A 25805-nucleotide genomic window follows, 5' to 3' on the forward strand; every position below is an offset into this window, starting at 1 on the left:
GCTTTATACTAAAGTATATAGCTAGCGCTAAGATAGCTATAGATAGACTAACCAAACCACTAGAACAAGAGAAGTATACCCACTTCTTATAGTTGCTAGGGATAACGGAAAGACGCGTACCCTAGGCGGTTTGAGCCGTAGTAGGCAGATGGAACTGATGGACAACCACCTCAATTTGTATCTAGACTACTACTTTAGGTAGAAGGATCAGGCAGCGATGTAGCTATCTATGGGGGGGTGTGGTGGACTGGGCCTACCAGGGCTCCAGCCCTACCGAGGTTGTAGCTACCTACATCTTCCTGCAGGTTGGCTCTGGACGCCTCCGTCCTTCTTCCTCAAGAACCATCGCCAACCATCAGAGTAGCAGAGATACGAAGATCGTCAGTTCTATCCGCGCATCCACCTGCAAGACCCTATGATCGACATCGACATTTCCCGATTAGGAAATACGCAACTCGCGGACGACTTGCAGGGTGAAGTGAAACATCTGATCCCGTGGTAACAAAGGGCGGATTGTAACGCATGATCACTCCCCCACCCCCAAAATCTCTCATACCGGCGGGGCCCCCGGGGGGGGCGGTTCCCACACGAGGATATGATATCGAGGCATGAGACCGCTCCGCTGCTTCGCTGTGACGCACGTCTCGGGGGCTTGGAGAGAATGAGTGGACGTCTTTGTCGTCGCATGAGCACTGGAGCGCTTCCTAGATGCAAGAGAAACTATTTCGTAGATATGCATATGAATGTACATATGTATTGTACACACATCCCACTACAATATCCCGAGGGCGACTTACCAAGAAACGCGGCCCGTCAGTACAATGCTGCGGTACTACGCGTACTCCACACGCAAATCGCAATCGCGCGCATGCTGCACACACTTTGTGTCTCTCTCATAGGGTACTGGCAACATTGGCTGGCCGGCGTTGATAAGTCGATAGAACATTGTGGAGGTTTGGGTATGGTGTGCGAAGGTATCTTGCCTAATTCCTCGATCACCTGCCAAAGACAAAGCCGGCACCTCGAGGAGGCTGGCTCCTCATCTCGCTGTTCTCGCTCTTTCCATAACTCTCGCACTCAAGGGGACGTCACGATCGGAAACGCATCTTGTACTCCGCGGTTCAGGACTGAGGATCTGCCAGAATAGAACACGGTCAGCATACAAATTAGCAGTTGAATCTGTAGAAGCGTAAGAAGCATAACGGTCGCACAGCAATTCTCAACACGCATTGTCCCAAACTCCCAGTCTCGGGTGCCAAATCTAGCTCGGGCCCTCACTTTGCACGGTGGCTCTGGGGTCACGGCTGCGCCAAACGGATGTCGTAGGAGTCGCCTCCAGTAGGCGTCTGGTCGAACTGCCTCGCCCTCTGGGCGCATGTCGTTCCCAGAGAGCCACCAGGTGCAGCCCCAGAGCTGATCTGAAACAAAGCCGTATGTAGTATTACTGGTCGGTATAGGTGCGCACCATTGCCTGGCCGCCAAGTGGTTCCCGTCTCCCAGGGACCGACCGACTCCGTGTATGTACGTCCGTACCGTACATACACTGCGTATCGCGGCGAATGTAATGTTACGTCCTCGCCTTCCTCGCACCGTTGTCAGAAGCGGCTCTGATCTCCGTGACGGGCCGGCTTGATGAACGCCTTCTCCTTCCCATTCACACCTCGAACGCAATCATGCGGGCCTCGAGAACCGAATCGAGAGCATTCCTTCAAGTAGCAACGGGGCGATCTTTGTGAATGGGGGCCGAATCGAAGCCACCATACTCTTTCACGCGTGTCCTCTCTTGTCTCTAACTCGGTGTCCGGATTTGTGTCGACGAGACCCGAGGATCTGCAGAAGTCTCGGCTAACCCCTCCGCACAGAAGCACGACATAACTATTGATTTCCGAGAAGGGTATTCGCATATCTCTCTTCTCGGAAGCCAAACCTCGTAAGTGTACGGTGGGAGCCCACATTAAGTTGATGGCGACTGTCTTGGCGTGCCCGAGTGAATGGATCCTCAATCACGATCGCGATCCGCAGCCTCCCCTAAAGAGGAGCTAGTCGCGTGATGACCTTCCTTCAGAATCGCTCAGAGCTCGTCCGTGGAAAAGCATCCAAGCCAGTAGCTACCGCCGAGTTCCGAATAGGCTGTTCAGTACACAGCAGTGTAATGGCGTTCGCCGTTCTCGATGGTCCCCGAGGGCGGAATCCAATCGCGCTTGAAGGCAGACATGGGAACGGGTGGGTCTGGCGTACGCTAGTGTAACTCGTAGGGTGCAAGTTTGGTGTAGTGTGGTGTAGCGTTAAGATGCCTTTCTTCTGTGCTTGGCTTTTCGTAACCCCTTGGTCTGGCCTTTCCCCACGCAGGTGGGATAATTATGTGGGCCACAAGACGCTGAGACAAAGTGCTTGTCGTCCGTCGCTGACTGGCCGGAAAACAATAGTGTATGCTTCGTGCGAAGTGCACTAACGTTTTATCGCATTCTGTTTTCCTTTTGTTTGCGGCTCCCAATACGAGGTGCATTGTTGATGCATTCGCAAACAACGAAGTGTGAGGGAGGAGAAACAAGTCACTCGACGTTAGTTAGTTACCGAGGTTTGATGGTTCGCATCGAACCACACGGTATTAATTGATCCATGCGCTCCCTCCGTACTGTACGCATAGGGGCACTACGCAGCAAACTCCATCCCAGGCAGAATTTGCCTGCCTAATAACGGGGAGCAACAGACCGGCACCGGCCGAAAAGCGTCTGAGAAACCTGAGGCATACCGGAGCGTTTGCTCCGTACTCCCCCCGGTGCAAGCTCAGGTTTCATCCCCGCACCACACGGCACCTGTTTCCAAGACAACACAAGAAGGTGAACACAAGAGGTTGCCCCTTTGGCAAGCCACATCACCCAGCCCAGTAGTTAGAGAGTACTCCGTATGTGTGCACCTCTTCGACTCGGTACCAAACAGATGCTAGCCCCGGCTCCACTACAGAACCGCCTCTGATCAGAACATCGCGATGTCCAGAGTACGCGCGGGCAACGTAGATCGAAATTTCGAAAAAAAAAAAAAAAATCGCAGCAAATCATCAGTACATACATCATCTTTCGATGAGTTCATACCGATCCGGTTTGAAAAATGGCCCCCGATCCCAAGAATTTTTCACAAGGACAGCCTTTGGATCGCAGCGGGAGGAGAGTGTGGATCGCGCTAGCTTCGCTGGGCATGCACTTACTGTTACGCTGGAGTATGGATACGCAACGACGCAGAAGGACGCTGCCAGAAAGCAAAGTCATCATTCGGAGTTTCTCCATACGCATTAGTTACTCCGTAGCACCACCACAGGCCCAAAAAGAAAAAGGAAGCCATCCCAAGTATCACTCATCCGTTCCATCACGGCCAAATAAACCCAAAAATTTCAGACAAATGTACCGTTCTAGTTAGAGAAGACGTTCGTCGTGCAAATTTAGTGTTGTCATGGATAACCCAGAAAAGGATAAAGAGGGATATCCGATAATGTGGGACAGAAGAATCTGAGAAAACGGAAATGGCTGCATATCCAGCCACCGAGTAATTAAGTGGAAAAGGTCTCGTACATTCAGGACGCCAAAAAGAGGAAAGAAAAGATAATGGGAAAAAAGGGAAGAAAAATTAAAATTAAATGAAAATAAAAATAAAAATAAGAAAATAAGAAAATAATAACCACTCATGGCCATGCATCATCCTCATCATGTTCAAATGGGGAGGTGGCCAAGGGAGGTGAAAGAATAAAAGAACAGAAGAGAAGAAAAGAGAAGAAAAGAAACAAGAAAGAATTGGGAAACAACGACGATGCGCCCGTCGAGGAACCTGGTATCTCAAACAGAGCAAGAAAGAGAAGCTTCAGACCAGAAAAGTCAAGTCCCCCTTTCATAATAAGCCGAACGCCCCAAAGTGCGCGCGCGCGCGCACCTACCGACGGGGTGAAACCCAAGCCGCGTTCTTTTGTTCATGTGCCTCTCAAGCAAGCGCCATCCATCGACCCATTCCATCCATCCATCCATCCATTCATCTATCTCGTTCCTCTTTAACAGAAAGGCCCCAGGCCTTACACCAGACTCATATTCATCCACTACGCACGCGCCTAGGCATGCTATCCTCGCCCCCATTCAAGATACCGACCGCCACGGTCATGTACTACCATCATTTCTTCGTCTCGGCCACTAACCCGAGAGAAGAAGGGGGCGTGTTTTATTGATTTGGTTTGGTTTTGAAGGGGGTGGGGGGGTTGGGGGGGAAGAGGGTATTAATAAGTAAAAGGTGACAGACCCTCCAGCACCTATTTGAGAACTCTTTAATACCTCAGCTTCAACTCTATCGCCCCCGTCTTACCCTGCAGCTGCTGGTGCTGGACATATCCTAGCGCACCAGAACTGTCCGGAGAGGGCAGGTCCGCCTCCCCGGGCGCGTCATCCACTGCCATGGCGTCCCATTCCTTCTTGACGACTTCCCCACCCGCGGCAGCGGTAGGGACCTCGACGATCTCCAAGGTCATGTCCAGACCCTCGGGCAGCTCCCTGACCACGTCGTCATCCACCTCGACCTCCAGCCCGCGGGGTTCGACGACGTGCACAGTGCGCACGACGCGGGACGCGTCAAAGCGCCACTTGGCTGCCAGGCGGGCGACCAGGTCGCGCGCGGTGCGCTGCATCAGGTAGACGGCGCGGTGCAGTTCTTGGTAGGGCTGACCGCCCGCCTGGTCGGGCGAGCTGCGGCGGAGCGCGACGTAGAAGCACGCCACGGGCTTGGGACGCCGGTCGGCCGGCGGGTGGTAGTTGGCGTCGACGCCCAGGGCTTCGATCCAGCCCGTGAGGTTGCCCGCCTCGTCGACCTGGCGGACCTTGGTCGGCCGGCCGTTGTGGAGGTCGCGTGAGGACGGCTCGGAGGAGGTTGCGCCGCTGCCACTGCCGCCGCCGATCTGGTAGTCCTGCCACTGGGGCTTGTTGCCCGCCGAGTTTTGCGAGTGTAGTGAGAGGGAGCTCGGCGAGGGCGACACGAGGGAGGAGCCCGTGATTGAGCCGCGCTCGCTGCGCCAGGCGACGCTATCGCGGGACTCGACCTTGCCGAGCTCGAGTGATTCGCCGGGAAGGGAGACCGGGTGGAGGTCCGGGTCGTCGAGCTCCTCGCCGCGCAGGTATAGCACGCTCACAGGACGCGTGCTGGTGAACATGTCCTGAAGGGTCTGGAGCTTGAAGTGAAGGTCTTCTTCAAGGGTAACGCGCGGGCCGCCGCCTCCGGAGCTGGCAGACGACATGGACCATGTGCGTTTGTGCTTGTGCGCCTTGCCGGGCCGTTGCCCGTTTTGGCCCTTCAACTGTGACCCGCCGGCTCGCTTCCGCTTGCCGAAGTCCTTCATGCCGCTCTCTGCCTGGGCGATCTGCTGCTTGATCTTGTCGATGGTCTTGCGGACGTGCGCGACGTCATTAGAGAGCTTGCGCTCTGCGCCGTGGTCGCGGAACAGCTTGACCTTGCAGTAACAGATCTCGGGGGCGTTGGTGCTGTCTCCGGGCGATGAGGTATCAGCCGGCAGCTGCTGTGTCTTGGCGCAGAGCCTGACCGGAATGCCCTTGACGCCCTTGGAATGGCTGAAATCCGTAGAGAGGAAGTTGAAGCGGACCGCAATGTTGCACTCGACCGCGCCGTTCACACCGGGAGTCCAGATGACCGAGAATCCGTCAAAAGACGACGTCTCGAGCTCGATGCGCGTCTTCTTGTCGTCGCCTTCTGCAGGCTGCCCGGCCTCAACATACTCGACCGCTTGCAGTTTTCCTCCTCGTTGATGGGCTTCGTTGGTTCCACGTCCTTCCTTCCACAGGCTCCAGCATACCCCTGGCTTCTGCCGTTGCTGCTCGTCCTCGAACGAAACCCTCACGAACGTCCTGAATCGCGTGCCCGGGGCAATGGGCAGCGTAGGCGTGGTATCGACGATGGAAAGCGAGTAAGCCTGGCCCTTGTTCAGATAGGTAACCGGAATCTCGTCGGCATGCTTGATCATGGCGGTCGGCGCGTTGAGGGCCGCGTGGAAACGGAACTTTTCAGCCGATGCCGGAAGGGGTACCGACATGGGCATCCCAAACTGCCTGGCTTGGAAAGACACCATGGGAGATTGGCTCTGAAGATTGCCATCGATGGATCCGATCCGCTCCTCGGCGTGGTCTGAGTCTATTGGCGACCCCTGGTCCATCGTCTCGTACCCAGTATCGTGGTGCATGAACGACGACGGAGCGAACGAGGATTGCGGCGGAGGGGCCTGGATGAAGGGGGTGGTGAACTGCTGGAACTGTTGGGGGTGGAAGCCTTGGTGGAAGCCGGTCATGTCCATTGGCCCAGCGCCTGCGTGCGCCGCACCCTCAGAGTTCGGCATTGACAACGGGGTTCCAAGGCCCATCCCCAACCCCAGCGTGGGTGTGTGAAGATCGCCAGCCTGCGGATGGTAGATGGTATTTGTCCCCCCCGAAGTGGGCGTATAGTAGCCGGGCGCCTGGTTGGCGAAGTTGGCGAACGAAAAGGAGGCCGGGTCTAGCAATGACGGAGTGAAGCGCCAGGGGTCGTTCGAACCCCTTGGGGTCGGGTCTTGGTCCCGGAAGGCTTCATGGCTGATGCTGTGGGACCTGAGATAAGAAAGCGAAAACGTTAGCCCTGCTTAACATTGGGACGGTCGGAGCCAAAGGGATGTATGAGCACTTGGTTTCGTGTAAACTGGCCACCCCCCCTTCTAAAGAGAAAGGGGACGCAGAGAACCCAAGCACGGATCGGTTGGGAAGCCAGAGAAAACACACCTTTCTGGCGCAGGGCCGGGAACATCAGCATGCGCATGCCCAGCGGTTGCGGTCCTTGCCGGACCGGCTGTGGAGGCAGTTGAGCCGACCGCTGCCACTTCAGGAAATTGCTGCCTGAAGTTGGCAAGCAGGTCGTCCCCTGGTTTTTGTGAACTTGTTCTGAAAGCGCTCAGTAGTCAGTAACGTGTTTCGAGGTCGCCGCATAGAGAGCACGCCAGAGCGCCAACCGCGCAGGCAGGGAGAGCATCAAAACCGGCTCACCGTTGGCGGAACATGATTGCGACAACGTTGTCTAGGTCAGGGGGGGTCGGCGACGGCAGCGCAGGCTGGTGATTGCGTCGGCGCGCTCCTCGTCGGCGTGCGAAAGCCCGTGGGTCTCTCGAACGCGGGTTTCGGCTTATTCTTCCGAAACGCGCACACTCCTCATGCAGGTAAGCGACGGATGTTGGCTTGCTCTGTCCTCGTTTCTGTGGCTTTGAGTGTCACAGGAAAAAAAGGAAAGAAAGAAATAATTGAACAAGAAACGAGTAAAGGGTGCGCCAGGCTGTTGGGACGGCGGCGGATGCGTGCGACGAGTCTTGAGTTTACAGCATTGAAGCGAGAGCGACCGAGGACTAACGAGAGGGGTGGGCAATTTGGTTGTAGTTGCATGAAGCGTCGTAGCCGCGTCAAGAGATGGGGAGGTGCGGGTGGGCTTCGGGGCCGGAGGTATATACCTACAACCACGCAGCCGCTAGTAGAGTACTCCCCACCGTCAAAGAATGCAGGCAGATACTCCGAACAATCCCTGAATGGGTCTGAGTGGGTGGAGGACGGGTGGAGCCGACTTGAGGAATCGGAGGGAGACTAGACTACGAGACAGAAAACGGCAGGGCAGATAAAAAAGTATACACAGTAGTGGAGAGATCGAGAGGGAAAGCAGGTACCGTAATACCGTGCGATTGAGCGCATGGAATGGGGCCCTGGTCAACCGCTGCGAAGGGACCGAGGGGACCCAAATGGAGGGTGGGTGGAAGGCGAGCCGTGGGTGTCTTACTGCGGAAACAGATGGGGTGTGCCGAGAAGCCCCCGAGACTCTCTGGTAACGAATTCTTGTAACGGGGTTTATGTACAGCGGCTTGAACCGAAGAGCAATCCTGATCAAGCCCGAGGTAGCCACACCCTGGTATCTTCAGCTTTCCCAGGCCTTACCACCACACTGGTAGGTACCGATAGGTTGAATTCCTTGGTATTTAGGTAGGTACCTATCCAGGTAAGGTAGTCAGGCTTGAAACGAGAGAAAACTATCGGCAGTAGCTTAAATGTAAACGTTGACAATAGCAGTCCTAGCAGATACTAAAGGGCTCGAGAAGAGCAGATTACCGGTGACCGAATCTGCACTCGTTGGTCAAACTCAAGTGCGGCAAGGAGTGAGGATAGGAACAATTGGCAGGTGGACTGAGTGACTTGCTTAATGCGGCGCTCTGCACCGATACCCCGGAGCGTGCAGTACCACTACGTCAAAGTGGCGGTGCTCCGCCTATTGTCGCCCCTGTACCTTCCGGGGATCATGGGCTGCAACCAACCAGAACATACGACTGCGGACGAGGATTATACTCGCTAATCAAGCAACCAGGAACCATCTACCTACCCAGATCTGAAAGCAGCCGGCGCGGACATCGGGCGACTGCGACATGGCGTTGTGGCTTGGGTCCAGGCCACACCAGTCTGTTAGCAGTCTGGAAACTCAAAATTCGGGCCACACCTGCTGCGACCTGTTGTCGCATGTTGCTGCAGACTATCGTAAGGTCCTCGGTGTTGCTCTGGTCTCACTGCATTCCTGCACTAACGCTATTTATGCATAAGGCTAAACTAGGTATCTGCATGAGACGTTATGCACCTAGCAAAGATGTTCTTTTGCTTTCGTGTGCCCTAGCGTATGTACGTAGTAAGCGCATGGACTGTCAACGGCTCGCGTTCCCGATTCGGTGCAGGGATCTGCGTCTCTGCCCCAGGACCCGCTCGCCGAACGGGGGGATAAGAATGACGTCACTGTAAATTCTTCCCCAGTCTTGGCACGGCCGAGATTGTCTAGGCCGCAGATTCGCCTCGCAGGACCCAAAACAAAGCCGGAAGCCGCCGATACAGACTAGGAGGATACCTAGGTGCGTCCTGGGCCCGGCAGACGAGATGAACCCTAGGCACTGGGGGGTCCATTCCATTGAGGTTGCTCAGTTTTATGATATCGCTGGCCTGTGTAAAATCGCGAGCCCAAAAAATTTGTGCTCCTATGTATTGTAGTCAGCTTGAGCCATTCATACCAGTTTGCCAAGAAAGGGGCTATTGACTACTAGTACACTAAAACTTTGATCCGCAGGGGCATTGGTTCACCTAGGGATGGGATCCGATCTCCCGCTGAACTGCCGGGAAGGAGATCATCAGCTCACCGGGGACCCTTGAGGTAGCGCTCTATCTACATTGTATTGTTCAAGCATTTCCTTCTTGCAGAGGTATGCAGGAGATTCCCAGCCAAGGAATCCTCTCCAATTGACATTACTCCACTGTGTATCGATAATCGATAATGTTCAATAACCCTCTTTATGCGTGCAGGACCATAAAGTGTATCAAGAGCATTACACCGGTGTATTATTACGGGCTCAGCACTCGGTCCGCAAGCGAGCATACATCTGTATTCGGGAGGGATTTGTTAACATGCAAAGCCCGGGGTCAGCTGTACATTCAGAGTAGTCGCGCGTTGTGGCCCACTTGCAGCCCCCGCCCTCCACAACGGCCCAGCCCATTCGGCAAGGTGACGTCATTGTTTCGAGCATTCAGTGTGGTCAAATCTCCGCAAAGGGGGGCGCTTGCGAGCAACAGGCCCGCAGACGAGGTGCGCTGCTACGTGGCGTGCCCTCGGCATGGAAAGGCATTGGACGCATTAGGTGAATCAAATTCCAATTGCTTCAGTGTGTCTGAAACGGATGCAGACGCCGCCTCGAGCGCCGAAAGGCCAGACCGGCGGATGGGTGTAAGTTTTGTAAACCACTTTGTAGGCATGTCTGCCGGTCCTCATTTCACCCGCTTCGTCGCCGTCCACCCCGCAAAGCCCGTTGCACCGCATTGAGCGCCGCAAAAGACGCCGAGACAGGAGCGACAGCTTGTCTCAGTGGGGCACCTCTCGCCGCGTGGGCACCGCGTGCTCATTCGCCGTCTGCAGAAGCGCCTCCTGCAACCGCCGAGGTAGTGCATGGGCGCTACGTCAGTCTCGACTCACTTTTGGAAAGATGGAATTGCTCTCAGATTCCCATCTAAGCCAACTGCTCCCGTCTTTTTTCGTTGCACTACATCTACACTCCTAGTGTACACAGGAGTGTTTTTCGTGTTCCTTCTCGGCAGCTTCCCACGACTGTGCCGCTGCTTTGCTGTTTACGGAGTAGCGCAGCTTGGCACTGCAACGAACCACACATGTCCAAAACCCCCGTGCTACCATGACGTCACCGCAGCATTGTTCGGCAGGCGCACAGATGCGATGCCCCTGTTCCCCAGCCTCACCGTTCCGCTGCATTCCGTCCACAATGGCAGCCAATACGGATGGATACCTCCATAGCCGTGAGCAATACGGAGTAGTACGAGTAATATGTAGTACAAGAATACGATGTACCGAGTGATTGAAAACACCCCCCACTCCCCCCCCCCCAAAAAAAAAAAAAAAAAAAACAAAAACAAAAATCCGATGTAGCCACTACACCAACGGGACTGCTGAGCACACCAGAAATATCGATTAGTATTGGGTATTCTTCATCCATGCTATCCGACCGTGCTTTCCGCACAGAACGACTGATCGGTAAGAGGAAGGAAAATATTAAACTGAGAACAAAAAGAGAAACGGAAGGAATAAAAGTAAACTAAATAAACAAAATGAAAATAAATACAAACATAAAATAAAAAGAGGAGACGGAGATCTAACCAGGCTGGAGTGCGTTCCGGCAGCCTTCTTCTTTCGGCACAACCACCGAAGCGGATCCGCTCGCCGTCGTTGGACCGACCGCAGGCCTCCATGTCAGCCAGCGGGTCAAGAGAGGTTGGATGCTTCCGCAGTTGGGAGCGCATCCTGCACGTCTCCCCGAGGTCGAAAAAGTAGGGCAAGCATCATGTCAATCGTACGTGCCGCTTGCTTGAACACCCGCTACTGGGGTCGAAGTTCGCATCAGCGAGAAAACGCGGTTAGACCATGAACTGTATGTATGTGTGCTTATGTATGCACATACATAGATAGATAGGCATGCACGTGGGACCACAAGCAGTACCGTTTTGCCCCTCTGGAAGGTGTCCCATGGGAGGGGAGATATTGCATCCTAATGGCGGGTGGTGGAAAGCTCAGGCGCCATCGATGGTCTCTGTCATAACTTACATAAACACCTCATGGACCAGTCTGCGTCTCAGCGCCCAGCCACACACATGGTTGCTGCGAGGGCGCCATTGAGCGGGGCTGAACATGTCTCGTTTCTCAGCATGTTTGGGATCCCTCCGCTGGTATACAAAGTAAATTTGGGTCTGAGATTGAGGGGTCACCAATTTTGAGCCCCCGCAGTTTTGCCCCGGAGGTTTTCTTCCGCTTTTCGAGTCATCAGTTACTTGTCGGATCACTCCATGGCGAAACTTTGTAGTGTTAAGTGTACGGAATATGGGTTGTGAACATCCATACAACCCACCAAAGTGAAAAATGACTGATCAGATATCGCTGCGCTTGAGTAGTGCCCTAGCGTATGTACATGCCTAGGTACCTGACATACACCACGGAATACGGATAGACTAGCGTGGTGGGCGTAAAGTTGTATGTCAAGTATGTACATACATACCCAGGTACCTCATGGGTACTTAGGGTGAGGTCCCTTACAACGCAGTCGTTCCCAAGATGACACGCACAGCACCTTAGCCCCTTGTCCAATCTCGAACCTCTGGGCTTACGCGTACACGTAACATTGGAGAAATATCACAGACATATATGTCACTCTTACGCGGCAGCCCATCAACTATGTCGAGATTTCCTCGTGGACGCTACGATGTCTCTGTACGCACATCCGTTTCCTTACCGTTCTGGACTCGCGCTTACACTAGTCCGAACACCAGCGCACCATGTTCGAAAGCATCCATTGCCACTGTACGTGTGTCTAAGTGTCACACTTGCATATAAGTGCACATCATTATCTTCGGTACATTTTGGGAAAGGAAAGAGGAGGGAAAGAAGGGCGAGGGGGGGTAAGGGGAGCGATCAGCCATCGAGCTTTCACCTTACTGCCGTTGGGAACCAACTTCGAGACATGTATGCAACTACTAGACTGTACCTTCTTTCCCGTCAACCTAGATTAGCCGAAAACAACCGGTCCACACCGTCCCTCCACCCCACCGTTACAACGGGGCCTGTAATAAGAGCGGCGTCGATCGGCGGGGACAGCACGGAGGACGTACGGGACGGTGATTCCTTCAGCTACCGGGGCTTCCGCTTTGCCGGGGTAAAATCGCGGGCGAGGAGGAAAGAAAGAAGGAAGAGCGGAAGGGATGTGTGGCCTCGGCCTTTCCCGATTTCTCCCCCCGGCCGATGTCAAGAACAAGCACGTGGATGGAGCCAGCCCAGAAGCTTTTCGTATTCGGTTCCTCTCCCGAGCCGTCCTCTCCGCTATCTCAAGAGGAGCCCCGCCATGCCGATCCGGCCGGCCGGTCCTTGAGCGACAAAGTTTCGCCGGGCCGGACGGGAGAGCGGGGTGTAGCAGTGCGGCGGTGTACGTATCTCTCAACTTGGGGGCGCGTCCGGAGGCGGAAGGGCGGGCTGGCGGACGGACGTGGCTTAAGTATCATGATATAGCCCAGCCTCTTCTCGTGTTCTAACCGAGGTGATGATCTTGTAGATATTGATGTTGTTGCTAAGCTCATGCATCGACGCGCTCCGCTCAGCTCGTATTATTTGTTTGTCTGGCCCATTGTGCCCCGGAGGGGTGGTACTCCTGTGGCGAGGCCTCCTCAACATCCCGGTCGCGTCGTGATAACAATTAGATTTGGAGCTATTTCCGGAAAATATGGTCAGTATGCCGGGCCGGCGTTGTTGCCCTTCCTATTATTAGCACGCTAGACTTAGGCTCTTGGCAAGTCAGCCGTGGTATCGTATTGACGGTGGTGCCCCAGCTACCAGATGTTGCTAATCTCTCAACAGCAGACCGAGCGAGCAAGGAGAGAAACGCCGGAGACGTAATGATTTGCTTTCAGTGCTTGAGATGAGAGGACTGTGATGATAGAAAACAGATCCAATGCTCCCTCTTTGGCCTCTCACTCTTCTGTGTTGTGTTGTCTGCTGATAATACGAGGAAGCAATTCCTGGAGTTAGCAGCGTTTTAGGATTGGATCGAACCGTTGGAACCCGTAGTTTTCTGCTTCGCTTTTAAGTGATCTAACTAATAGACATTTGACCGCATTTTTCCAGGGCAGAGATGGCCACTCCTAGTCTTGTTTGGCCGGTATTGCGATGAAAAAAAAAAAAAAAAAAAAAAAAAAAAAAAAAAAAAAAAACTTCTGCCTTTGGAGAGATGGTTGCCTAAGTCCCGGTTGTTTCTCGGTAAGGAGAAACCACAGCATCTCTACCTTAAGAAATTTGATGGAACCACTCAGGTTTTTTGCACGCACTTCACACAGGGTAGCGCATGGGTCAGTGCCGAATCATCGTTCCATCTGCACGATAAGCTGTTTATACGCCGATTACGAGCAAGCCGTTGCGTTCAAGCAGAACATTATATTTCCAGAAGCGCCCTTCGAATTCGACAACCAAAACTCATCCCGGCGCAGAGCCGAATAGGCGACAGGCGTAATAGAGGGCATTTCAGCGATGTATGATGGCTCTAGTCCCGTTCACCAAGTCAACGCGAACAATGGCGCATGACGTCCCACAATCGGGGCCTGAGTCTCCCTCGCACACGCCTTTATTAACCCACATGATCTCCGAGCTAGCTGCTTTGACCACTTCTAAAACATTGCGCCAACGAGCTTTGGGCTAGCGGTCTAGTAGTGGCCTCGCTTGCGACACGGAACGCGACGAAAAGGAGGGTATCGAGACCCGAGGCCCCTCTTTTCTCTGTTGAAACGCGGCGAACTGGTTGAAACTCGCGATCGGGGCTCGTGGCCAGGTGATTGGCTCGTGATTCGTCCCCAGGTCGCTGACGGAACAACGCCGCGCCCATGGGGCAAGGTGACCATCCCGATATTTTTCTGGTCCGTTGATGATCCGTCGTCTTCCCTCCAATAGCGCATTTTTAAGCACACAAAGAGCCGCTCACATATCCCCCATAATAGCGAAGAAGGCAGGTCCTTGCGAAGGCGGCCTCTAACCTCGCCGCCATATTTTTGTGGAGCCCCGTCGATTCGTCCCTTATCGGCCTATAGCTGCGCCTTATCAGCTGCCTTTGTAGTGGCGCCCGGCCCGCTGATCGGCCCCATCACAGAGAGTCCGCTGTCGTTTAAGTCGGCGGCGGTCATGGGCTCTCGACCGCCATCTTGACTGAACTTGTCTTCTAAGCAGCATCCTGCCCCGTTCCGCGAAGGTCCCACCTTAGGACATCGACCAGATCAGACACGAAAGGATTCTCCATCGACGGTATCCTGTTCTGCTTGGCACTCATCAGCACCGACGACGGCTCCGAGAGCTCCAGCCATGTGGGCATTCTCATCATCCACCTCCACCGCTCCGGCGGCGCCCTCTCCGGATGGCCCCGCGACAGACGAGCCCCAGAACGAAGGATCAAAGCTGAAAACATTTATCTCAATTCTAAGAAAGTAAGGATAGTTCTTGGGTGTGTCTGTTCTCTATCCCAGACGCAGCAAATGGAAGCCGGTGATACTCGAGTGAGACACGGGCCGCCAAGCATGCATCACCGCCCCTTCATGTGATGGTCTCGCTTGCTAACGTTCAAACCTTTGCAGATTCGTTGGAGTGTCCGACCTCGCTTCTGTTCGGTTCTCCCTGCCATCACAACTCCTCGAGCCAACACCAAACCTGGAATACTGGAACTACCTTGACTCCCCAAATGCCTTTGTCGCCATTGGGACGGCAGACGATCCGGTAGACCGCATGCTAGAAGTGCTGCGTTTCTGGTTCACAAAGGATTTGAAATATGCAAAAGGGAAGCCTTGCAAACCGTACAACTCTTGTCTCGGCGAGTTCTTCAGGGTAGGTAGAGGTCGGCACGAGGGCGACCGCTCGACTTCATTGCGAAAGGAGGAGACGGGGGAAGAAAGTTGCTGATGGAATAACCTGGTCAGTGCAATTGGGAAACCGAGGATGATGCTCCCAGAATCGACACAAGCGCGTTCCGGAGGAACAACGGTAGCGCCCCCGGCAGCAGCGCGTCTAGCACGAAGTCGGCAAAGCTCTCCGTACCTGCTGGGCTCGGGTCCGGTGATTCTCGCGGCGCCTCGAGCGTGTCGGTTCCGCAGTCGGCGAAAAACCCGACCAAGCCGGTCCGAGTTTCATATCTCACGGAACAGACCTCGCATCATCCACCGGTCAGCGCATTCTACATCAGCTGTCCCGAAAAGGGACTGCATGCAAAAGGTTTTGATCAGATCACGGCCAAGTTTACCGGCACCTCGATCAAAGTGATGCCGGGAGAGCACAACCTCGGCATTTTCATCACCGTGGAGCGGCGCGACCACGAGACGTACCAGCTCACACACCCGGCCGCGCATCTGGGCGGCATCCTCAGGGGCGCTCTGAGTGTGAGTGTTGGCGATATGGCGTACATCACTTGCCCCGAGACGAAGCTCAAGGCGATTCTGCGCTATTACGACGACGGCTGGCTCGGTCGCACAACGAACAAGGTGGAAGGTATCATCTTCCGGTATGATCCAGAAAATGATGACAAGCGGCAGATCCAAGACGTCCCGGAGGAGGAGGTCCTGGTGAGGTTGGGTGGACCATGGAAGGAGAAGATTGTCTTCACACTTGGACCCAAGCCTTTGGTGAGCACCTCCGCCCCAGCTCATGGCAGGGCCACAACGCTAACCGAGAACTGAAATTTTCCAGAACTCTCACCCGCCAGAGGACCAGATCACCATTGTGGACATCGCTCCGCTAAACGTAGCGCCCAAGGTGCTCCCACCACCGGAGAAACAGCTTCCCCATGAGTCATTGCAGCTCTGGGGCGAAGTCACCAAGGCCATTCTCGCCAAGCAGTTCTCGCGAGCGACAACGTTAAAACAAGAGCTGGAGGAAGCCCAGCGCGAGAAAGCGCGCGAAAGAGAAAGGAAAGGAGAGACCTGGAAGCCCGTCTTCTTTGAGCAGGCGACGGACAAGGCCGGCAAGCCCTCGTTGACAGATAAGGGCAGGGAGGTGCTCAACCGGGCGCAAAGAGGGGACTGGAGTATGGACGGCATCCTCTAACAAAGATGTCACTTTAGTCAATGGCTGCTGCGGGAGATGGCAAGATGCATGAGATATCAGGTTGGTTTCATTCCGATCGGGATAGACAATAATAGAGCTGGGTTTTGGCGTCGTAGATTCGTTAGGTCTCGCCTTTGACAGGATCGGGTGGGTATGATTTGTTTGGGGCTTGGGATGGCGGTCGGAGAAGTACATCGTTGACACAAATCGTCGACGCGTCGATTGTACCTTGGGATCAAGAGAAGTGGGTTCCGTCGGCAGACAACAACACAATCAGTTGGCAAAGGCGTTCAAGCCTTTAGGGTATTCGATGATACCTCCCTGTGCCAGGATACGCATGTTTCGAGATCATCTGATACCAACATACAAGACATCAAATGAATTGCCGGATGGACTGCGACGCGTCTTGAGGAGAGGCCCTTGAAACATGGTTTTGCTCTCTGACAACGGGTCCTTTCATCATGATGTCTCAAAAAGTCTGAGAGGCATTGTGTTAGGGCAAACGGAAGACTTGTGAGTCTGGCGCTGGTGGCATGCTCAGGAATGATTCCGAGAATTCCAGTTAACTATGGAGGAAGGCTTTGACTCGAATTGATCAGCTCCCAAATATGTGGACAATAAGCAGTGGACGAAAGACGAGTATTGTCTGCACTCTCGGAGTTTTCTGGAGAGATGAAGCCCGGCTTCTACTAGGCAGCCTAAGATGGCCCCCACTCAAGTGGTGGTTGCTTCGTAAGGCGGGTACTTTATCAACGTTATCGGAGCCGCTAAGCCACATTTCGACACGCTGCGTCGAGTGCAACCAAAAAAAAAAAAAAAAAAAAAAAAAAAAAAAAAAAAACCTGCGGAAAAAACGGGACACGAAGTGTAAGGAAAATTAGGAACAGCATGCGCGGTAAACACGACACAAGGATTGTCTCCAACTTGTAAGGTTTCCCGGAAACATATTCTGGACTGTACATACATCAAGTTTGTCGGACCGCGTAGTTGGAGCCTTTGGCCCTGCCCGAACCCACCGGGCCGCCAAGCAAATCGCCTTGCTCAGTGAACCCCTAAACTCAACCTGTACTGTACGGACGTACGGTACAATACAATCCCGGGAAAGCCAAGCCAAGCCGAAGAATCTCGCCAACCTTCGCGCGACCTCATCCACATTCCGAACCGGGCCCTATATCCATCGAAACGAGCGGGCGCCAGGACAAGCTGCCACAAGTGTCAGGTTATTTTATTCTTCTCTAGCGACGTCCCGCGACAGGAACTACAGAAAACAACAAGGGCGAAAGGAAATTAAGGGGAACAAAGAAAGAACACAGCACATAACCAGTCGATAGCCATGGCGACCACCACGTCGGGCCTGACGCGGCGCAGAGGCGGAGGGGGCGGAGGAGGAGGTTTCGGAGACGGGGAAACCACCGGCGGCATCGGCTCGCGGACCAATTCGTCGGCCAACGTCCGGGACACGAGCGGCGGGCCCGAGACGAGCTACGAGAACGGCGAGAACGGCCACCGGATCGCCTTCGACCCGCGCGACATCAGCGAGAGCGCCGAGCGCAGCAAGCAGCCCAAGCTCACCCTCATGGAGGAAGTGTTGCTTCTGGGGCTGAAGGATAAGCAGGTTTGTCCCCCGCCCTCTTTTTCTTCTTCGGTCTTGTTTTTCTTCTCTCCTTGTCTCGGCCCGCTCCCCGCCCTCAAAGCAGGGTCTTGTTGGTATTGGTAGCAGTTGGGGAGAGGAAAAGGCACATGTGCATGACTGACGGGGCGGTGCGCGCAAACAGGGCTATCTGTCCTTCTGGAACGATAACATCTCGTACGCACTGCGCGGGTGCATCGTCCTTGAACTCGCCTTCCGCGGCCGCATAGCCATGCAGAAGACGCCCTCAAGGCGGAGCTTCCCGCTGCCCGACCGCATCATCGAGGTCATCGACGACACCCTGACTGGCGAGGTCTTGCTGGACGAGGCCCTCAAGATGATGAAGACGAGCGAGAAGATGAGCGTCAGCAGCTGGATCGACCTGATGAGCGGTACGCCGTGTGCAAACTGTGATCCCACGAGCTAGGAGGTGACTGACATGCGGCTTCTTGGGACGCACAGGCGAGACATGGAACCTCATGAAGATCGGCTACCAGCTCAAACAGGTGCGCGAGCGGTTGGCCAAGGGCTTGGTAGACAAGGGCATCTTGCGGACCGAGAAGCGCAACTTCCTCCTCTTCGACATGGCGACGCACCCAGTGGTCGATAGCGGCGCCAAAGAGGAGATCCGCCGGCGCGTCCGCAACGTGCTGACGCAGCGCACCGTCGTGCTTAACAGCTCGCAGTGGCTCCCAGAAGGCCTCGAGTTCCGCTATCTGCGCACCGTGGCCATGGTCTGCGCCGCCTACGCGGCTAACGTCCTCGAAAACGCGCTATCGACCCTCGGCCACGAGGCCCGCGAGAAGGCCTTCAACCAGACCGACGAGCTGCTTGCCGACTACAGCCAGTGGCCTTTTGGGCGCAAGGCAACCGGTAATGACATCGGGGAAAACCTCCCCCAGGTTATTGGCGAGGTGCGACGACCCAACCCACTTCCCCGCCTGCCCGGGCCATTCCAAATTACTAACACCTCGGTAGGAAGTCAGCAAGGCGCATGACAAGGAGCTTCAGCTCGAAGTCGTCGCCGCCTGTCTGTGCGTCTTCACCCAACTGGATTCTCTTCTCTAATACTGCGCGGGTTGCCGCTGCCGGTGCCTCCTCCACCGTCGATACGAGTCTCCCTGTTGCGCGACTATACTCCAGGACGCGATAGACGTACCGCCGTTCCTTTCTTTTTTTCATTTCACCGGAAAGCCCGCTCTACCCGTCCCTCTTGACGTTCGCAACCCCCCTTTGGCAAAAAATACGGATCTAGTCAACGAACGGTACCGATCATTCCAAATCAACATCCTTGGTCCAGGGACAGAGCGACGGATGGAAGGTGATCTATATTACAAGGAAAACCAGGGCGCAAGACTAAAACAGGGACGGAGGAAACGGCAACGGTGTACGTGGATCAAATTGGTGCGAGGACAACGGGGGCAGAGAGAATTCAAGGGTTTGCAATAGAGGGAGTTGGGTCTCGGCACGCGGTACCGGATGCGAGCGACTGGGGAGGGACTGAGCGGACGAAGGGTCGGTCCAATTTTCGTGCAGCAGGGGGAAGGATCACTGTTTCTTTGGGCCGCTGACGGCTCGGCTTGATCAAGCAGTCAATGGCGTATAGAGGGGTGGGTGGTGGGAACAAGGGACTCGGGATGCCTGATCAGATCGGACAAACTTGTCCGGCTTGCGTCTGTGCAATGCGTTCTCCATGGCCTCGCGTATTTTTGGGAAGAAGGGGACACGACGATGGGGGCGGAGGGAGGGGAGGTCGAGTCCGCTATATGCCGGACTCTTCCCCGCGAGTGTATCTGGCAGGGATCCTTGAGATGCCCAGATATCTTTCTTTGGTTTTTCACTTTCTCTATCTTTTGGGAGGGGGCCGCTCTTGCGTGTTTCTTGGGAAACGGAGCAAAAGGGAGTCTGTTTCTTGTTTTCTCTTTTACTATGATTTCCAGATTTCTTCTACCTTGATTCATTTTCATTTCGTACAAAATAATTGATGGTGTGTTATGACTCCAATGTGTAGCTCATTCGTAGAGGTCGTCACTTACTGACCGGGAAATAGACTCGATACTTGGATGATCACCTTATGTTTCCACGTGCTGATGGCCTCAATAAACATGGTGATATGGATGCTGCATCTCTGTGTGAATGACTACTACTGCTCATAATCAGCCCACAGAGGGATATTTTCCTAACTACCTTGACTCCAAGGATAGCATATGCCGCCCAACAAACCTAGGTACATGAATCAAGCCCAAGCACAGTTACTTACGATGCATCCCGTGCACAAAGAACGCCACAACACCGTAACATACGAAGCAGAGACCCACCGCCCGAACTGCTACCTTTCAGTACTCCTCTCTTCACTTCCTGCCCCCGCCAAAACCACCCTCGAACCCAGGACGATTCTTCTTCCTGGTCTGCACGCCTTTGTTCTTCTTGCCAGCCTTGCGGGCAAGTTTCTCTTCACGGCGCTTGCGGATGTTCTCCTCGCGCTTGCGCTGGCGCTCTTGGATGGCCGCCTTGACGCTCTCGGTGCGCTCCTTCCACTCGCGCTCCGACTTCTTCTTGGCCTTTTCCTTGCGCTTGAGCGCCTTCTTGAGCAGCGACTCGTTGTCATGCACCTTCTCGCCCTCGGCCCGCCTTCGCGCCGCCAGCCACGTCTCTTTCTCGAGCACCTCCTTGCGCTTATTCTCGTCCATGTTCGCGATGCGCTTCTTCTGCGCCTCCAGCTTGAGCAGCGCCGTCTTAGGGTCGGAGGGTCCCTTCTTCTTAGCGCTGCCAGGAGTCTTCTCGTAGCTCAAGTCGTGCGATAGCTGCGTCCCATCGGAGAAAGCAAGGCGGCCGAAGGCAAAGTGGTTTGCGTTGCGGTCATCTTCTTGTTCGAAGAGCGGGCTGAGGCCGGGGGAGTTGCGTGCGCTGTTCAGGGCTTGCTCCCGTTTCCGCTCTTCCTCCTCCTTGGCCAACCGGCGCATCTCCTGCTTGTGCGCCTTGCGTTGTGCCTGCTTCTGCCGCCGGGCTTCAATCAAGTCTTGCCTTGTCCGGATTGGTTTGCCTTCGGAGTCGGCGGCCTTGCGGGCAGCACGCAGGGCGATCAACTTGGCCTCTAGGCGAGCGCGAAGCGCCGTGGTGTCGGCGGGGATCTTGAGGTATTTGGGTTTTTCTGACGGCGGAACTGCTGAGGATATTGAGGTCGTGGTGCTGGCAGGTTCGGCGGAAGCGTTCTTGGGTGTATCAAAGACAGGAGAATCCGGCGCAGAATCTGCCGAAGTGTCTTCATTCTCGTTTCCGAGACCAGATATGTCGATGGGTGCCATGTCCACGTCATCGCTGGCGGCTTCAGCGGAGTCTTGCGCGGGTTCTTCGTCTTGGTCGCCTGCGGGCTTTTCGCTGTGCTCGACCTCTTCGGCAGGCTCGGTCTCGGCTTTTCTGGTTTTCTCCGCCTTCTCGGGCTTGGCTCCCTTCTTGGAGTTCTCCTCTTTCATCTTTTTGGCTTCCTCCTCTTTCACCCTCTTGGCTTCCTCCTGTTTCTGCTTCTTTGCCACCTTCTTCTCCTCCTTGGCCTTCTGTCGTTTACTGAGAGTCGACTCGCCAGCTTGCTGCTCCGGTTCCTCGACAGCCTTCTCCCTGTTTGGCACCTCGCCATTTGCCTTTTTAACACTCTCATCATCTTTCTCCTCTTCGTCTAATTTCAGCTTCTTCTTCTTCAGCCCCTCTCCGGGCTTCTCCTTTTCAATGCCAGGGATGTCGCTGTCGTCATCATCGTCTTGATCAGATCCAGATCCGCTCTCGTCCTCAGATTCCATCTCGCGCAGTTTGCGCTTGTTCCGTGCTCGTTCATCCAGAACCTCCTTCGCGTTGCGGTTGAGTTCGCTGTCTGGGTCAAGCTTTCCCCTCTTTGCGGCCCTGGCTTGGTCCTTAGTCTGCTTTTTTTTCCTCCATTGATCCTGTCATGACGGATTGGGCATATCAGCAATCGTCTTGCGCGGGAACATTGCAATTACAAGGCCGGTGGGAACATGGAGGAGAGCCGAAGCACTGCGGGCACGAGGGAAGCTAGACAGCGAAACAACGTACACTTGTGTCCTCCCCGTAGTACATCTTGGCCGGAATCAGAGAGAGGAGGCCGTCAAAGGCCTTTGCATGGTCGCGCAGGCGTTCCTGATGCGGGTAGACAAGGGTCAGTCTGCGAACCCTTTGGGCTTCGACAATGCGATGCACTGGGCGCTTACCTGCAGCGCTGTGTCCGCCATACTGTGCCTTTTTTGCTTGGATTGACAAGAATGATGCCCTCCAAGATTGTTGTGTCGATAAGCTTCCCATGCAGTGGGTAGCCTTGTCGAACACGCGCGCTGGCCTCGAAGAGATTTAACGAGGCGGGACGACGGCGGCTGGATTTTATCGCCGGCGAAATTTTGGGCTGATGTGGAGTTCTGGCGCTGCCCCACTCATTGCTGCAGCTCGGGGTACTGCCGGGCGGTGAGCTTGATTGAGGCGCAGGCGACAATAACTAAGCACAATTGGGTAGAGAGGGAGGATGACAGGACAAACAGCAACGAGACAAAAGGTTGAAATCTGAAAGCGACCCATTCGGACAATGGACTCAATGATATTCATGATTCCTATTGTTCAATGCTTAGGCCTGTGGCCTAGGAGGCAAGGACTTGCTCACACCTCGGCCGGGTTTGAAGGATATATCGATTCCGCGATACCAGCGACCTGACTGAGCGCCTCCACTAAACAACCGACAACAGCCATGACCAAGAAGACCGAGCTGATCGGACATGACAGCACATATAACGGCACACTAAAGATACACAGCCTCCAGACCCCAAAACGCCGCCGCCCTCCGTATGTAAAAGAACGGGCCAAAACGCCAACGCTATGCACTGTTCCCACGCTTGTCAACCAGTTGTGAAACCCCGGCTCAACCATCCCACTACCCCAGCAAGATAACAGAGGGATCAAGAATATAAAAACTTCGTCAAGTTTAGCCGTCTGACAGCGCTCGAGGACATTGGTTCATCCCCCACATCATCATCATCCTCGCCGTCACTATCAGGGATGATTTGGTCCTCGCTGCCCAAGGGCTTGTTTAGCGCCTCCACCTCCTCAACATCGACTCTCGGCAACGGGACGAATGCTGGGTTTACAGGCAACGAGTCGAATTTGTTCGACCTGTCGCCGGACGAAACAATCCCCGGGGTTGGGGGCGTCGACTGGAATCTGTCGCGCTGCAACGCCCTGGCCCCGATACGCTGCAAGGGGGTCGGCATGGGGGTTTGCGTGTTCCTCGGGCCGGTACACTTCGGAGTCGCTGTCTGTTGTATGCTGGACGCCGGCGTAGGAAGCCCGTGAATGACCCGGGTGCGCGCGTGTCCTGTGCCATACGAAAATTCTTTGAGAAGCTCCCCCAGAGGCGTCATTGATGCCGAGCGGCTGTCATCGTTACACTCCTTCGCCGGTCCTTGTTGAGTGGGAGAGGAAGCGGGTACTTCGACTTCATGCTCGGCATGATCCTCGCAGCCCTCGATTGGCGATTCAGCGGCGGGAACCTCGTCCGTCTGCTTCTTGGGGGAGGGCTCGTGGAATATAACAATGTCGTCGGTGGGTTTGGGCGGCTTCTCAGACCGCCAAGAATGATCCGGAAGACTTCGGAAGGCCTCCTCGATTGAGTCGTCCGACATCAGCAATTTGTCCGCCTTCTTCTTGGCCGATTTGTTCGGCTTCGTTGAGGAGAAGAATTTGCTCTTCTCCGGGGTCCCATCGGCGCTTTCATCGAACGTCTGTTCGTCACATAGACGGGCTTTCTTTGGCGGCCGACTCGAAGCGGTTGGGTCCTGGTAGACTTGAATGACCGGGCCGGTCGTTCGACGGCGATTTTCCGAAGACTCGAACACGTCCAGGCCGAGGAGCTTCGAGATGGGTTCAGTCTTGCGACGAAGAGGCCGAGCATTGCTAGTGTACGGCCGAGGTGTGCTCTCCAAGGCTTCCTCTGCCCCCTCAACGTACGGTCTAGGGAGCGGGAACACGATCGGGCGAGGCCTTTCCTCCGCGGTTGTACTGCTGTTGTGGTTGGGATCAACGGCGAAGCAATTGGGATCCATTTCACCGAGAGGAATCCGGCGGTCACTCCTGTCTTTGAAGTATTCGCTGATCGGCTTCCCAAGAGTTCTCGGCGGTCCACTGGCTGGGGCGAGAGCTTGGCTGATCCTCCGTTTACCAGGCGAGCGCGGAACAACGATGCGCTCTTTGGTAATGGGGTTAACATCGCCAATGGCAATGGACCTAGCAAGCTCCGTCTCGACTGGTGCACCAATGAAGCGCATCTCGTCTGGGTTGGATGAAGGGTCCAACTCGGTCAAGAAAACAATGTCTTGTTTCTTGGGACAGAATACCCGTTGGTGGAGAAATGTGAGCTCGGCTTGCTTGAAATCTTCGAGGTAGGAGTCGGGGATCTGGTGTTTTCCATCGAAGCGCAGCATTTTTATGATGCGTTCCGGGGTTTTGTGCTTCCGAACCAGACGATATGCCGTCTTCAAACCGATGTTGCTGACGCCGTCCAGGTAGTCACAGCCGCTGAGGATGGCCATATGCCGAAACTCGCGGTCTGTCCAACCGGTAAGGGAGATCTCGCGGACAGCACAGAAGTCTCTCCGGTTGATCTCAACGCACTGCCCGTGCTGGTCCAATTTCGTCAAGAGGCGCTTGGCACCAAACACCAGCAAGTCGGAATCTTCGGAAACGATGCCGCTGATTAGGCCTTGGCGTTCGAGGTAGACAAGCTGAGCATCCGCTTCGTATGGGGCGACCACATACGGAACGTCAGCCTTCTTGAGCTCCTCAATCAGGTGGCGTGCCATTTCCGGGGTGACGTCGATGGCCTTCTGAAGCTCAGAATAAGCCTGTGAGGGCTTGCCAGCCCTGAGAAGCTCGAGACCGATCCTCTTGCTCTCTTCTCGGCGCTTGGATCGGGCAGCCTCTGTTTTGGCCTTGCTGGGGAGGAAGTCGCCGTCAAAAACTACATACGGGGTGACGCCAAAATACTTGAACATTCTGACACGATGCATAGCGAAGTCCACATATCTGGACGGGAGTCAGAACCGTGACACGAGAGAGGAATGGGGACCAGACTCACTTGCGAGTTGGCTTGCCCTGGGCAAGCTCAATGGCGCAGGCCACAGCGCCGCGGTGGAGCCAGCCATAGCCGTCAACGCCCAAAGTTTCACCGGCGTACTTCTTGAGCTCGGTGGGACGATGGATGGATTTGAGGAGCGGGAGAAGTCCTTTGGGGAGATTTAGCGGGTGGGTCAGCGGACGAAGACGATGGGAAGGGTAATTAATACCTGAGATGCCCATCCTGGGCACCCGAGAAAACGACGGCGAAGTATGCTACCGTACTTTTCCGTCGGAGAAGGCTTCGGCACGAGGACAGCGAATGGCTGCTAGGCGGATGTGAAGACCATGGATTATCACTTCTAGAGGTTGTTTAATGTCTTTCCAGGTGGACCTGCAACCCGGGCGATTGGAGAAAATCTCGGGACGCGTGGCCGTGCGCGACGTGTTTGACAGAGCTTGGGACGCGTGCCGAAACGATCTGGGCGGCGGAATGATACGAGACAGCAATGCTTGACGGAAAGCCGGCCGAACAAGCAGACAGCAAGTCGAATTGGCGAAAGGCAAGAGAGTTGGATGCTGGGGCCGGGTAGTCGGTCGCCTGGTGTGGATGTTGGCAATTGCCAATCTTAGCTGTGCTGGTGGACAGTCACCAAATTCACGACCGACTGGTATGCAAGCGCGACCGCGTCGTTCCAAGCTTCGTTTCCCCCGCGACGGCCCCACCAACACTGGATTGCCCGGGGGTTGTGCGGGGTGTCTGCGTAGTACCTTACTCAAGTAGGTTCTCGAAACCCGCAATTCTGGTTTGCAAAGTTCAAATATGTGAGTTACTATGCGGTTTTGCGCTTAAATTGGTAATAGATGCTAGACACTTTAC

General features: G+C 54.8%; 5 protein-coding genes across 5 annotated transcripts; 2 read left to right on the forward strand and 3 right to left on the reverse strand.

Moving 5' to 3' along the window:
- Positions 1–3834: 3834 nt before the first annotated feature.
- MYCTH_2082522 (uncharacterized protein) lies at positions 3835–7396 on the reverse strand. Its single transcript, XM_003665103.1, has 3 exons — positions 7050–7396; positions 6789–6947; positions 3835–6620 (listed from the first exon to the last, which is right to left on the reverse strand). The coding sequence occupies exons 1-3, from the start codon at positions 7061–7063 to the stop codon at positions 4304–4306; spliced, it is 2490 nt and encodes an 829-aa protein (XP_003665151.1). The 5' UTR covers positions 7064–7396; the 3' UTR covers positions 3835–4303.
- Positions 7397–14263: 6867 nt separating this feature from the next.
- MYCTH_2308567 (uncharacterized protein) lies at positions 14264–16495 on the forward strand. Its single transcript, XM_003665104.1, has 4 exons — positions 14264–14585; positions 14733–14979; positions 15072–15770; positions 15835–16495. The coding sequence occupies exons 1-4, from the start codon at positions 14464–14466 to the stop codon at positions 16189–16191; spliced, it is 1425 nt and encodes a 474-aa protein (XP_003665152.1). The 5' UTR covers positions 14264–14463; the 3' UTR covers positions 16192–16495.
- Positions 16496–17341: 846 nt separating this feature from the next.
- On the forward strand, positions 17342–19153 carry MYCTH_2308569 (uncharacterized protein). The gene is made up of 4 exons (XM_003665105.1): positions 17342–17806; positions 17967–18213; positions 18284–18735; positions 18800–19153. The coding sequence occupies exons 1-4, from the start codon at positions 17525–17527 to the stop codon at positions 18887–18889; spliced, it is 1071 nt and encodes a 356-aa protein (XP_003665153.1). The 5' UTR covers positions 17342–17524; the 3' UTR covers positions 18890–19153.
- A 763-nt stretch (positions 19154–19916) lies between these two features.
- On the reverse strand, positions 19917–22172 carry MYCTH_2135152 (uncharacterized protein). The gene is made up of 3 exons (XM_003665106.1): positions 22042–22172; positions 21887–21970; positions 19917–21756 (listed from the first exon to the last, which is right to left on the reverse strand). Exons 1-3 carry the CDS (start codon positions 22060–22062, stop codon positions 20173–20175), a joined length of 1689 nt encoding a protein of 562 aa, XP_003665154.1. The 5' UTR covers positions 22063–22172; the 3' UTR covers positions 19917–20172.
- A 578-nt stretch (positions 22173–22750) lies between these two features.
- Positions 22751–25351, reverse strand: MYCTH_2308577 (uncharacterized protein). The gene is made up of 3 exons (XM_003665107.1): positions 25156–25351; positions 24948–25095; positions 22751–24895 (listed from the first exon to the last, which is right to left on the reverse strand). Exons 1-3 carry the CDS (start codon positions 25166–25168, stop codon positions 22774–22776), a joined length of 2283 nt encoding a protein of 760 aa, XP_003665155.1. The 5' UTR covers positions 25169–25351; the 3' UTR covers positions 22751–22773.
- Positions 25352–25805: the final 454 nt, after the last annotated feature.

This window comes from Thermothelomyces thermophilus, chromosome 5 (assembly GCF_000226095.1).
Source record: "Thermothelomyces thermophilus ATCC 42464 chromosome 5, complete sequence".
In the NCBI taxonomy this organism is placed as follows: domain Eukaryota; kingdom Fungi; phylum Ascomycota; class Sordariomycetes; order Sordariales; family Chaetomiaceae; genus Thermothelomyces; species Thermothelomyces thermophilus.